Source organism: Falco naumanni, chromosome Z, assembly GCF_017639655.2.
Source record: "Falco naumanni isolate bFalNau1 chromosome Z, bFalNau1.pat, whole genome shotgun sequence".
Classification (NCBI taxonomy): domain Eukaryota; kingdom Metazoa; phylum Chordata; class Aves; order Falconiformes; family Falconidae; genus Falco; species Falco naumanni.
The window spans coordinates 30506506-30520069 of record NC_054080.1 but is presented as its reverse complement, the minus strand read 5'-3'; the positions used below and the strand labels follow the sequence as shown (position 1 = coordinate 30520069).

Below are 13564 nucleotides of genomic sequence, written 5' to 3'. Positions count from 1 at the left end.
AAAAAGATGGCAATATTCAGGTTCAAATCTGAGTTGTAATATGCTTCTTTCAACTGAACTTTTTCCATTTTGCAAGTTGAAAAAGGTACAGAAATATATATGGCAATTTAAATGTTATATCAGCATAATTTATAAAAGGCAGATCACCTTCCCCCATTGAAAAATGCATATACATTAGAAATTACAGTTGGTTTTCTTGAACTTATCTGTTACCATCTGAAAGCATCACAGTTACAACTTTCATATGACAAGATATTTAATTCATGTATCTCATTGTTAAAATGGCTTTCATAGACAAAGCATGAAATAGAAGGCTTTATTTTGCTTTTGCTGTTTGCAAACTAACATCCTTAATGTTAGTTTGCATATTCCAATGGACACTTCCCAGAGCCTCAAGGCTGGGTAAACTGGTTCTGTAAACTCGCAGCAGAGGTGTGCAAGTGAGCCACGCCATCAGTAACATTGTAGAATGAAAGGATTCCTGCTTCATAATCCAGAAAAATGCCAATGTGATCAGGATCATCTTCTATCGAGATAGGGATTCTCTCCCCCTTGTGAAATGCCCAGTATTCAAAATCACATTTCTTAAGGCACCAAGGTGCTCTATTCCAGCCCAGCTGACAGGTTTCAGTCTCCTTTCCTGCCAGTGGAAGGGTAGGCTGTGCCAGTCCACCATCCTGCTCCAGCGTGAAGCACATCAGCTTCCCAGTAATGGCTTCTGGAGAGGAATGCGTCTCTCCCTAGCACTTGCCATAATTTATCGAATCTCTGGGGACCACAAGGGTAAAGTACCCTCCTCCGGTTACAGCTTAATACAAGACCGTCGTCAGACAATGTCAGCCTTGGATGAAGGCTGTCGTATTCCCAGGCTGGTGATCTTGCATCTGCAGTCAAAGCCATAAACATATTTACTACATTTATCATGACTCTTGAAAGAAGTCCAAGTTATAAAAAACCTGCAGAAGACATGTCTTGTGACCTGCAGTTTTGCAAGGGAAAACCTGACATTTTTAATAGAAAGCATTGCACTATTACATGCACCGATGCTTTGAAGTTGTGTAGGCTATAAAGCAGGTCAGTAAAAGACATATGTAAGTCAGTATATGCATGGTTTACAAATGAAGATGAATACAGCTAGGTGGGGAACAAACACTGCTTTATGCAGAATAGTTGGGAGGCTTCTGGTGGGATTGCAGCCTAAGGGTTTTAGAGGGCACTAGAGCAGACTCGTGGGTCGTGAGATCCCGTTCCACTGAAATCCCATGTGAAGATGCACTATGAGTCTATTTCTCATGTACATTGCAAAGGAACAACTTACCAGCTCCCAGGGGATTTATAGCAGTTCACCTGACCGGACATTTAGAAAAGAAAAATCACTGAAACTACACCTTGGAAATCACTGTCTTAGTCAGCAGCAGCTTACAATATTTTTACCATGAAGCAGCTGTCACAGGACCGGAAATCACAAAGCCAGGGGAAAAAAAAGTACAGTCAAACAAGTTTGAAATGACACAATCACAGAGGACAGGTCAAAAAGCTACAAGATTTTAAAGATTCGATTTTTCTCAAGATACTTGTCCTACAATGCTGAATTGCTGCACGTCCCACAAAAGTTTTCATAACTTAGTCTATCTCAATAATTGGCATGTGTTAGCATGTGTTTTCTGATTTCATGTTCTAGAAACAATCTAGATCCTCCCTTCGAAAACAGCATCTGGCATCCTTAAACAATCCCCTTCACTCTTTCTGTCAAGCCTGACAAAACCAGCATCAGGAGTTTGGTACCTAAAAGAACATACGTTTTCATGAATTACAGTACTTTCTAGAGTACTGGCGATTAGACATAAACTTAACTTGTAATCTTAAAACTATTCCAAATAATAAGCACATCTATTTTCTCTCGTAAATGAAGAAAACAATACATCTAGACACGGACTGAACAGCAGTATACTTGCAATGAAACTGTCTGAGTCACATTTCACTCAGTTCATAGCTGTTTTTTTTTGACCAAATATGAATTTAATCTTTGTCTAAATACACTCTGAAGCTCAGATGTTTAAAGATGACAAATACATTTAATATCCTGAATCTCCTTTTCAAACTAAGTAAATTGCTTTTTAAATTAAGCTTAGGGAAACAAGTGTTTATAATATTTCAAAATCCAGACTTCTTTATTTCTCTGCAGTATTGCATATCTGAAATGACATATTTGGACCTGTGATATCACAGAGTCTTTCACTTGGCTTTACAGGCAGCATAGTACTAAAGGAACACAAAATAGGGGGCAACAGACCCACTGAAGCAAGAACTTCATTATTTTCCTTGCTCTTCGGTGTTGAACTTAGAAATGAAAGGTAATTATACAGCAGGTTACTGCATGAGAGAAATCTGCTTTTGTAGCTGAACGAATTTGTTGCTATTTCTTCTCCTATATTGTCGCATAGAGCCCTCTCCCCCAAAATAAATATGTCTAACCAGGACTGACTGGCATATTCCACAGTCTAAAGCCCAGAAGCTGTTTTCATTCAGTCTGGGATCCTCTCCTCTGCCATCAAAGCAATGCATAAACCATTCCCCTTCACTCTCTGTTGGTCCTTTGTTACTCTCCCACGATTTCCTGCCTGAGCAGGGAAGGCTAAGTAAGTATGGTCTCCCAAAATTCACCGTGAAAAAGCACCCACACTGTAGCCTGTTAAAATGCCCACAAGAGAGGACAGACATCTTGCTTTAAGCAAGAATCCATTCACTACACATGTAATTGCAACAAAGACTTGCGCTCTAATACTTGTCTGTAGTGTTTCAGAAAAGAAAGCAGTACACATACTTTATGATTGTAAGATACAGAGGACCCCACACATCCTCCTTGCCTTGGTCTGGACTCTGACATCAGCTGTGTTTAAAATACAGGAACCAGTGATGCACCATTGTCGGTTGTTTTATACACGGAGCCTAACTAACAGGTCATCTTCATCTGGGTAGGATCACTGTGCACACCTGGGTACCAGAGATGAAGCGATTGCTTCTTTTGAGGCAAAGACATGCACAGGATGATGCTCGTGTGTGAAATGCATGCCATGGTGCTAGAGCGCCAGCTACTGATACTCTACCCCCTGCAATCTGCAGTGAAATGGAGAAGCAAATATATTGCACTGTACATGCAGTGGGTGTTAACTGAAGCATCATCATTTGCTAAACAAAAAGACTTCAGGATTTTGATTTTGGTACTATGTCTGTAAACAATGTTAAAACTTCCAAAAGTGTACCACTACAGGGGTACATCTCACACATGCAACATCTTCCTGTGATCTCCACCACCCTTTAGTTAGAAAAGCTAGTATTGGCATTCATGTGGCCTGAATAGGTCCTAAGTCACATCTGTGCACACAGCTGGTGACAAAAGACAGGAAACAGGAATTATTTATGCAGTTAAAACAGCACACTACAGGATTCTTTCTTCTGAAGGACTATCATGATTCTTTGTTCCAAGTCACTTCCAGCAGGAAAACAATGGGGATATTAAGTCTGCACAGAACACAAGAGCCACAAGTGTTTGGAATGCTTCTAACTTTAATTCAACCGTACTTACGTTTTAAGAAAAGCAACCAATCAACAGAAGACATGGTTTTCAACACCGTTCCAGGCTCCTTCTTTGCAGTGGCATTAAGGCTACTGAAAATGTCTGGACAGAGGTGGAAAGGGACAGTTTAGGGAGTCTGCCAGTGGAAGAACATGGCTGTACTGTCAAGAAGATTTTAAAAATGGAACACCATGGACAATTTTGCTGGACAAGGTATTTGGATTTTGCCTCTTCGGTGTGAATGTCACCCATGTTCTGGGGAAAGTCATGCTGCCAGACTCCATTTTCTAACTTCATGGGACAAACTGTGTTACTTTTGCTGGGGAAGAGCTATCATTCTGTATGCTTTTGACATTATACTCTTCAGACGGTATGGAGGTGCTGGATCCCAGTGTTGCTAAGGAACCACACAACTGAACACAACCCCAAGTAAGCACCCCCCATTCCTCAAAATGCCTCAAAAAACCTCAAAAAGCACCCTTATCAGATGAGAACAGAGTCAGGCAGCTAAAGGCAATGGCAGATGCTAGCTACAGAGTACCTGCACGGTACTGTCTACCAATTCATCACACATCCTGCAATGTCCTTTCAGATCTGGTCTGACCATTTTCCCCTGCACCCTGCTATACTGTTCTTCGTGGCAACTCTCAGAAAAGGGATTATTAAAAAGTAGTTCAGTGAAATGTGATGGCTGGTGTGTTGCCCTGCTAACTCAACAAGTGGCAAGGTTTCCCCATGGTTATCTGGCTTTGTGGCAATGTGTCTCCTTAGGAAACTCCTTGCCTTAATCATGCCAAAAGTCACTAAGGGTGAAATACCAGCTCAAAAACAGAAGGAGCTCTAAGCTGAACGTGTTAATCCATCTTTAAAGTACCAAAGGCTAGAGAATTTCTGCCTGAGACAGGTATCACCAGGTATATCAACTAGAAAAAGCTTTCAAATTTGCCAGATACCTGACGTTCCATGCCACAGCAGTTAGACCCAGCAGTGACTGAAAGGATAGAACAGCTACGTTGTGTAGGTGTGTTGAAATAATGGATCAAGCTGCAAAAAAGCATCAGACAAATTCTAAGGCACAAAAGGCCATCCTCAGAGTTGAAAGAGGAAGCTCTTATGTTCCCAAACCACCACCGCTATAGGAACATTACACAAATGCTGTTAGAGAACAGTACCCATGCCCAAAAAGCTGCTGTTTTCTCCATCTGATTTAGTAAAAAGTCCTGCTCTTACTTACAGGCCTCACTTTATTTAAAAGGAGGCCAGGAGAAAGCCAAATTCACAGCATTCTCCCAGGTACCTTCTTTAAGCCAGGCTTCCAGTGGTTTCTGTAGAATGGACTGAATAAATGTCACAAAGTGCTTAAGTATGTGCTCAAATGAGAGAGGAATTGGATGCCATTGTTCCAACAGGTACCTGGGCTCCTGCATTTCCTTCTCTATTTCTGTGCACTGCTGAAGGCAGAAAGCCAAATTCTCCAGTTAGTAGAGACAGTGACATGAATGGACTCTTCCCTCCCAGCTCCCACACACCACAGAGCAAGGACAACTCCATCATTATGGAACCTGCCTATTAGCTCATTAGCCTGCCCATTAGCTCCTCCTGCCAGTGGAGCCAGGGCCTACCTCGAAGATGGACAACCCAGCAGTCATTGTTAAAAGAGGCCCTTCTGGGACACTCCAAGGTGGGAATGAGTTTAACCTGGCTAGGGCCCTTTGCAGAAAATCCCAACAACGGGAACATTAAATCACTAAGTTTTAAAAGCAATCTAAAGAATAGAACCCAACATCCCCCACAAAAAATATCTCCCAAACCATGGAGAGCAGCTTCTCACGTGGAGGTGTGTTGCTAGCACATCTGGCAGAATGCCAGGACCATGTCATTCACAACAACAAAACCTCTAAAGTCTGCTAAGTTGCAAGGATGTAAAAATGCGCCACAGGCCTTCCCATGGAGAATGGCATCCTTTGGCTGTGTCAGGGCATAAGCACGTGGCAACACACCCTTCCTAAGCAAGGTGAAGAAGATCATTAGGCAAGATAAGCTGACATTTATCTGTAGGCAAAAAGAAAAACACTGCTCCCCTCCAGTAAAATAATGGCTATTACTCAGGGTGATTAGGATCTCTTGTGATTAAAAAAATGAGAAAATTTAGCCTTCCTCCTAAGGTTCCTAAGAGGACAGTCTTTCCTCAGACCTTCATGTAACAGTACATAACGCAAGACCTGATACAGCATTTGTCTTCAAGATTAAGAGATGTGTCTAACTCTGTTCCATATATGTTTTCATGAATTTCATAGAGTTGAAATCAATGCCATAGAAGGAACATCTAACAGCTCAAAAATCAGGAACCAAACTGGTTCACCAAAATACGAACAAAAGGATTAAAAAGCAGTGAGAAAGATGCTGCTTATGCACAGAAGAATCTACAGATGAGATCACTAAGGCAGTTTACCAAGGACTGTGAGGGTAAGAGGTTGAAAGAGACCATACAATACCACCTCCAGCAACCGAACAGGATCACTGTGCTATTGTATTTGTCTGATTCGATGTGAGAAAGTCTCTAGGGCTACAAGCTTTTGTCGACAGGACTCCAACTGCCGATCATGTGCTTCCGGGGCTTCCTGAGTCTTTCCATCAATTAAGTTTTTTGTGAGACTCTCCTCTTCCTGAAGAAGTAACAGGAGCTCAGTCACTTTGTCTGACAGCTGTGTTTTGCTCATAATGGCACATGCCTATAGATGAAGCAGAAAAGTGTCCCCCCGCTACTCAACAGACCATAAACATTACAGGCATTTCTCTCCCAGGCTTTCAATGTTACATTTTGGTTGAATTTTACTGATTTGCTGCATTTCTTGAGGAACAGGTGTTTACCGCTTAAGGGAGAGCAGCTAGGATTTACTTGCTGATGTTGTGGATGGAAAAGCTTGAGGGCAGATTCCAAGATGCTTATTTTTGCAGAGAAGGCTGTTTGCAGCTGGAATGTAATAGGGTCAGGTCAAAATGCTACAAGCAGCAGATCTGGTCCTTCAGTAGCAACACTTTGCCCACTTTTAAAGCAAGCTAGGGTCAGGGAGCTGCTAGGAAAAGAAAGCCACTTCAAAACGAAGTGGCATCAAAACACAATGTCCCAAAACTCTACAGAGAGAAATGTCTTACTGATGTTTCTGTAACAGAGATGCTTAGAGATGTTCCTCAGAGCAAAAGCCATTTCATGCTCTGTAAGTGACATGGAGCTTAGCATACGTTCCCACTCTTAAGACAGAATCAAAGAACTGTAATTGCATTTACTTAGCTCTGAAGTCAGACTATTCAATAATGCGGTTCAGTGCAATGCAACATCAGTGAAGCCAGAATAAAATGTAGTTGGGGCTATTTAATATTCCTCTGCACAAAAATTTCAACACTGCTCTTCCAGAGGTGTTTGGCTGATCAGGGGGTGAGGGCCAGGCCTTTGGAAACTCTTCCCCTGTTCTCTCCCTTTGACAGTAATATGTTGTGATGGATACAGGGAATAGACTCTTTTCCTGAAGGAGCAGCTGCGTGGGTCTTTGAATAGCTACAGAGAAAGCAAAATGTCTGTCCTTGGAAAATGACCATCCAGTGGAGAAGCAAACCACAGTTCACCTTCAGATCATTAGCAGCCTGCTCTACACTTCATCGGTTACCAGCTTCTTGCTCTTCTATCTCTTCTAGATCCTTCAAGCACAATGCCATGAGCTTCTATACAGCAATGAAACAAAATAAAAAAAATATTGTATCAAAACAACATATGTAAAAACCAGAGATCTATACAACTTGCTTTCCTATAGGAGAGTATGTCACTGAAACACCCAGTTTACGGGGCTTACTAAGGACAGTAGTGATGAAACATAAGGATTTCCACCTGCTCCTGGTCCTCATACTGGAAAGATTCAGAGAGCTTGCAAATTAGTACCATCCTCATAAAAAAATTAGTACCATCTTCATAAGGAACAGGGAAACCTATGGGTGAAAAAAAAAGATTTTAATCTTTGAATCCATGGCACTGTGTATTTCAAGACGACTAAATGCTTGTGCATTTAGGAGCTGCAGGGCAGCTAGCCAAGGACTGTTCTTGAAAGCACCAGTGGGAGGCTCTGTCTAGAGTCAAACCTCAGTGAATGTTCAGGATGCTTCCCAGTGTACAAAAGACCAATCAGAAAGATGCCACTATCACTTACAGTGATGATGTAGTCTGAATGCCTGCAACAACAAATATTATCAGCTTGGCTGGTAATCACAGTCGACGAGGGTCCCCTGTGGAGAGTCGGCCAAGTCCCAACAATCACACCAATATGGCTACATGCCGTGCTCACTTTATTAAACAAACAGGTCATATTTATAACTTAAACTGACCGCTCACCAGACTTTACACACAGGTGATTGGATAAAAGTTTCTGGCCACGCGGGCATCCGTGTGGCTGAGCGGTGGGCATGCTGCAGGCGCCTGATCAGAGTGTGCCGATGAGAGTGTGCTGATTTCGCGGTTCCCAGGACCTGCTCTGCACCTAGCTGCTTGTTTGTGCATAGCTTGTTTTCCTTCTCACACTGCTTGTTCCCGGGAAAATTTAAAACTGCTCTGCAGCTTCAACTAACAGGCCTGGGTTGTCCAACCCGGACAATGGTAACATATGTCCTCGGTCCCTTAAAAATCCCTCTACACACAGTGATCTGTGATACCTGTGGTGTGCCTGAGATGCACTGAGCAGCACAGCATCATTAATGTTCTGCTATGTCTAGCCTCCACAGTTTCTCACCAAGAGCCCTCCAAAATGGGCTGTCCTCTGTCCAGCAAATTTAACAGTCTTGGTGCACTTGGTGATGCACTTTTGTCATTAGTTCCATGAAAGATCCAGGCAACGCTGCCCCATGCTCTCAGTGCACCAGTGTTGTAACAGAGCCCGTCAGTAAACAGACAAGCTCCAGAGCTGTAGCTGTTATTAGTGCCCTGTTCTGCCCCTGGGACCCAGCCAAAAACATGTGCGTGCACATGTACTAGCTCACTGCAACATCCCCAGCTCAGCATGGCATTTAAACTCTGCCCGGTAGAAAAACTGAGTGTAACTGTTGCTTCATGGGCAACAGTTTGCATTCCTGACAAGTGCTCCTTTGAAAACACATGCAATGTTTCACTCATTATGACAGAATCAGAAGAAATTGGGCTCCCAGATAAAGTCAGAAACTTGCATCTGGAATTCCCTTGGCACAGGCACATCTGTGCAAGCAGATAAATGTTCTTGCATGGAGCAAGACACTCACGTCATGCTGTTCATTCCAGCCACAATTTTTCAGTCTTGTTCCTGAAGGGCCATGAGGGTTCTGCAGCACATGAAGATCCAGGAGTTCTACTATGTACCAGCCTTCCTTAATTTATTTTACAACCTAGATGTCATTCTCTTCCTCTAAGACTGACAAAGACCACAAAACAAAACCCAGTCTTCCTTTGCTGCTAGTAAAACACATCACCTCAGGCACTCAGTCCCTCAGAAGAGTGATCATATGTAAATATTTATGTCAACCCCAAGCATTTATGGTTAAGCATTACTTGCTTTGCCGAGATAAATGAACGGGCTGCTTCCTGGTAGTGGAGACACTGTGTCTGCAATGGTGGCAGGCAACCCATGTCATTCACCCTGAGGAACCAACTCTGAAACATTCCTTTAGGGATTGCCTGGATGCCCCAACTCACGCAAGTGAAAACACTGTAAAAGCAAGGATTTCTGAGAGAGGAGACTTGTAGCTCCAGTCAGGCTCAGAGGATACATATCAAGCTGTCCTGGTTTTGGCTGGGACAGAGTTAATTTTCTACTTAGCTGGTACAGTGCTTTGGTTTGGATTTGGTGAGAGAACAATGTCGACAGGACACAGATGGTTTTGGTAGCTGCTGGGTAATGTTTATACTAAGTCAAGGACTTTTCAGTCTCTCAGGCCCTGCCAGCGAGAGGGCTGGAGGGGCACGGGGAACTGGGAGGGGACACAGCCAGGACAGGTGACCCAAGCTAGCCAAGGAGGTATTCCATACCATATGACATCATGCTGAGTATATAAACTGGGGGAAGAAGAAGGAAGGGGGGACATTTGGCATTGTGGTGTTTGTCTTCCCGAGTAACCGTTCCACGTGCTGGAGCCCGGCTTCCCTGGTGATGGCTGAGTGCCTGCCTGCCCATGGGAAGCAGCGAATGAATTCCTTGCTTTGCTTTGCTTGCATGTGCAGCTTTTGCTTTACCTATGAAATTGTTCCTATCTCAACTCTGAGTTTCACGTTCCTTTCTGATTCTCCTCCCTACCCCTCTGGGTGAGGGGGGAGGGAGTGAGCAGCTGTGTGGTCCTTGGTTGCTGGCTGGGTTTAAACCATGACATAAGCGTGCTGGTCCTGTGCCCTGCATTCAGGAGCACAGGGAGCTTCCTTCTAGATGATCTTATATAACCTTAGATCCAGGGATGAACTAGCTGATGGACCCTGCACAACGGTTCTCATTTTTTCTTAGGATCCACAGCCAGGATTTGCTAAAAGCACTGAGGAAGATTCTCACATGCTGTGGTTGATGTCACATCACAAAGGCTGCAAAAAATAACTTCGCCCAGCAAAGAAAATCACTACTCAAAATATTATCTCTTAGGCTATGACTACTTTTGACAGTTTGTGCCCAAAACCTCTGCAGCCCTAAGCCAGTAGATGTTAGCAGACACTTCCAAGGGACAGTGTCACACAGGGACCCAAGTTTCTACCCTGCTCAGTTCCTTTTTGGCACAGAGACAAATAGCTAGTTATCCACAGCACCTGCTCCCCTGTGGCCAACAGACTCCCAGGGAACCAACATAACTTGTTGCTTTGTGCTCCTTACCCTGGCTCAGATCACATTGCCACCACACGATACCTGCATCTGCACATTGCCCCGGTGTCATGAAGGGAATGCAAACGCTGTAGTGAGCTCCCAGCTGCAAGAGGGAGATGAAAGCGTACCAGCAGGCAGGAACAGTGCTCTGAGTCACTCTGAAATCTTCAGTGGTCTTTCCCCTGTGCTTCTGTTTGCTTGCAGCCTAGTGTACTGCCCCCTGCCCTCATACTGCTAACGCAAAGTGCAATAAAATGCCAGAGTAATTTAGCATGACCTGTGCATCTGACAACTGTCTGAGGGAACAAGGAAACTTCCTAGTAACGCTGCTCCAAAATGCCAGAGTAGGAATGGGAAGGAGCTCTCTGAAATTGTGGAGATAAAAAAAAAAAAAGCTCCCAAACATCAAACCTCTGTGTTACTAATTTTTAAGCCTCCAAACTTAGCATCTCAGCATGCAGGCCTCAGCATGCTCTCCTGAATACAACAAAGCACAAGGAGGAAGCAAGCTTACAAAGCCTTCTGGGGCTGCTCAATGGACAGCTAAACTGGGACGAATAAAAAAAGCCTAGGGAAGAACCTTGTGCTAGTTGTGGCTGGGATGGAGTTAATTTTCCCCGTAACAGCTCCCATGGTGCTGTGTACTACAGTGCACATGAGGGTGGGAGGGGGCACAAGCAGGCAGGTGATCCAAACTAACCAGAGAGATACTCCATGCCATGTAATGTCATGCTCAGCAACAAAACAGAAACGAAGGGGGTTAAGGTGGGTTTATCCATCTTTTGCCCAGGAATTGGCTGGGCACTGGTCTGCCCATGGGAGGTGGTGAGTGACTGCCTTGGCATGACTTGCTTTATTCTCTTTCCCTCTTCTTCCACTTCTTCTTTGCTTATGAAACTATTTTTATCTCAACTCACGAGTCTTCTTGGTTTTAGTCTTCCTTTCCTCCTCCTCTGTACCACCAGGCAGGGCAGGGGGAGCGAGCAGGCAGCCGTGTGGTGCTCCCCCTGCCTCCCAGGGTTCACCTGCAGCAGCCCCTGCCCCTCATCCCTATGGAGCCGTCAGAGAACAGGCTCCCTGCATGGGGATTCACTGTGGTCTGGCAAGCTACAGCAGCGGGGGGAAGGGATAAATAGAAATGGCCTTTCCTCATCTCCTGATTTTCTGTGTTTCTGACAAAGGTACTTCCAGCCCAGCAATGCAAACACCACCACCCCACCCCAGGGCAACTACACAAGGTGTGAGAAGAAAGTGTTGCTGTGTGTGACCTGACATGTCACCTCCCCCTTGTCCCCGTTATGTGTGTGCTTGGGTTGTGACTGCACTCGGAGACAGCTCCCTCCCTCTCGCACACGAACCACCACGTCCCTGTGCAGTGACAGATGCTGGCCCCTCTCCGCGTGGGGTTTACAAAGCACTTGTCAAAACACTGCCCACTGCCACAGCCCTCAAAACCGCTGTGACAACAAACGCCAAGCTCCACGGCCGCTGGCTAACAACGCAAAGCCAGGCCACAGGCAGGTGGGCCCGACTGGCCGGGCCAGGCCTGCCACTGCCGCATGGCCCGCAGCCCTTGGCAACACTCATCTGCTTGTGGCAGACGGCTGGGGCAGGAGGTGGGCGCGGGCCCGCGGTGCAGGCCCAGGGCCCGGCAGAGGGCACAGACACGGGGCCCGCAGTCCTGGCAGAACTGTGGGGACGCACAGCCGCAGCCCCAGGCCTCGGCCACACCTGGGACATGGGGGCGTACAGCCGCGTACATGTACAGCCATGTACACAGCCACGTCTGCCATGTCCCAGGGGTGGCAGGGGCGTACAGCCCGCCAGGGAGCCGTCACCATCAGGTGCCCCGGCTGGCACATGGCCTGCTCCGGGGAATTCCAGCTGTGCCGATGAGGAATGCCCACCTTAGTAGTGCCACATCAGTTCAATTTTCATGTGTAATTTTCATTTTCCTGAAAAATAAATAAAATTTTGAAGTTTCTAATTTTACTGGCACTGAATGTTCTTTCTGTTTTAACATTTCCATTAAGAAAGTAAATGAAAGTAGAAATTCTTTTGTGGCTTAATTGCTCACTATATAATTTTAAAATACAGAAAATTGTTCTAGGTTATCAGAAATGTATTGATGTAGACATTGTTCTTGCTAATTTTTAGCAAAATACACTCTCAAACACGTAGTTTTCCAACTATACTTACTGCAGCATTATGGAAAGATAGTATGCATTAAAGGAGTGTCAGAATTACTTCAAACTGATATTTTGAAAGCTTTCCTTTGCCTTGTGGTGTTACTGAGTTGGCTGTGTACTGGCAAACCCTTTCAGAAACACACACCTTTTAAAACACCAAATAGGAAAGTATCCCTGACAAACAGGGATGAAGAAAAAGCTAAGGCATTCAATGTTTTTTATGCTTCAACCTTTAATACTGATGATAGACCTTGGGCTGCCCGGTCCTCTGAGTTGGAGGACCAGGACTGCAGGAACAGTGACTTTCCATTTGTGGGCACTGAAATTGTAAGGTATCAGTTGTATCAGTTGAATGTTCGTGAGTCCATGGGTCCAGATAGAGTTCATCCCAGAGTACTGAAGGAGGTGGTGGATATTATGGCAGGATCCCTCGATCATCTGCCAAAGGTCTTGGGATTCCAGCGAGGTCCCTGCTGAGTAGAAGCTAGGCAGTGTTATTCCAGTTTACAAGGTGGCCATGAGGGAAGACCCAGGGAGCTACAGACCTGTTAGTCTAACCTCACTTCCTGGGAAAATCATGGAGAAGATTGTACTGGGTGCTGTTGAAAAGCATTTAAAGGCCAATGCAATCATCAGGCATGGTCACAAAGGGTTCACAAAGGGCATGTCCTGTTTAATTGATTTGATATCCTTCTATGATATCTTAGGGAATGAAGGGAAGGCGGAGGATGTAGTTTTTCTGGGTGTTAGTAAAGCTTTTGATACTGTCCCTCACAGCATCCTTCTGAATAAGTTGTCCAGTTGTGAGATGAGCAGATACTTGGTGTGCTGGGTGAAGAACTGGCTGAATGGCCGGGATCAAAGGGCTGCAGTGAATGAGGCTGCATCCAGCACATGGCCAGTCACCAGCACTGTTCCTCAGGGCTCAGTTCTAGGGCCAGTTC

The 13564-nt window shown here is 44.8% G+C and overlaps 1 protein-coding gene across 1 annotated transcript; it reads right to left on the bottom strand.

The window, feature by feature from the left end:
- Positions 1–288: 288 nt before the first annotated feature.
- On the bottom strand, positions 289–12193 carry TRIM14 (tripartite motif containing 14). The gene is given in 9 exon segments (XM_040580164.1): positions 289–428; positions 431–630; positions 632–884; positions 3587–3679; positions 4875–5028; positions 6076–6309; positions 7202–7297; positions 7461–7558; positions 11929–12193. Coding segments are annotated over 9 exon segments (1533 nt in total).
- Between the last annotated feature and the right edge of the window lie 1371 nt (positions 12194–13564).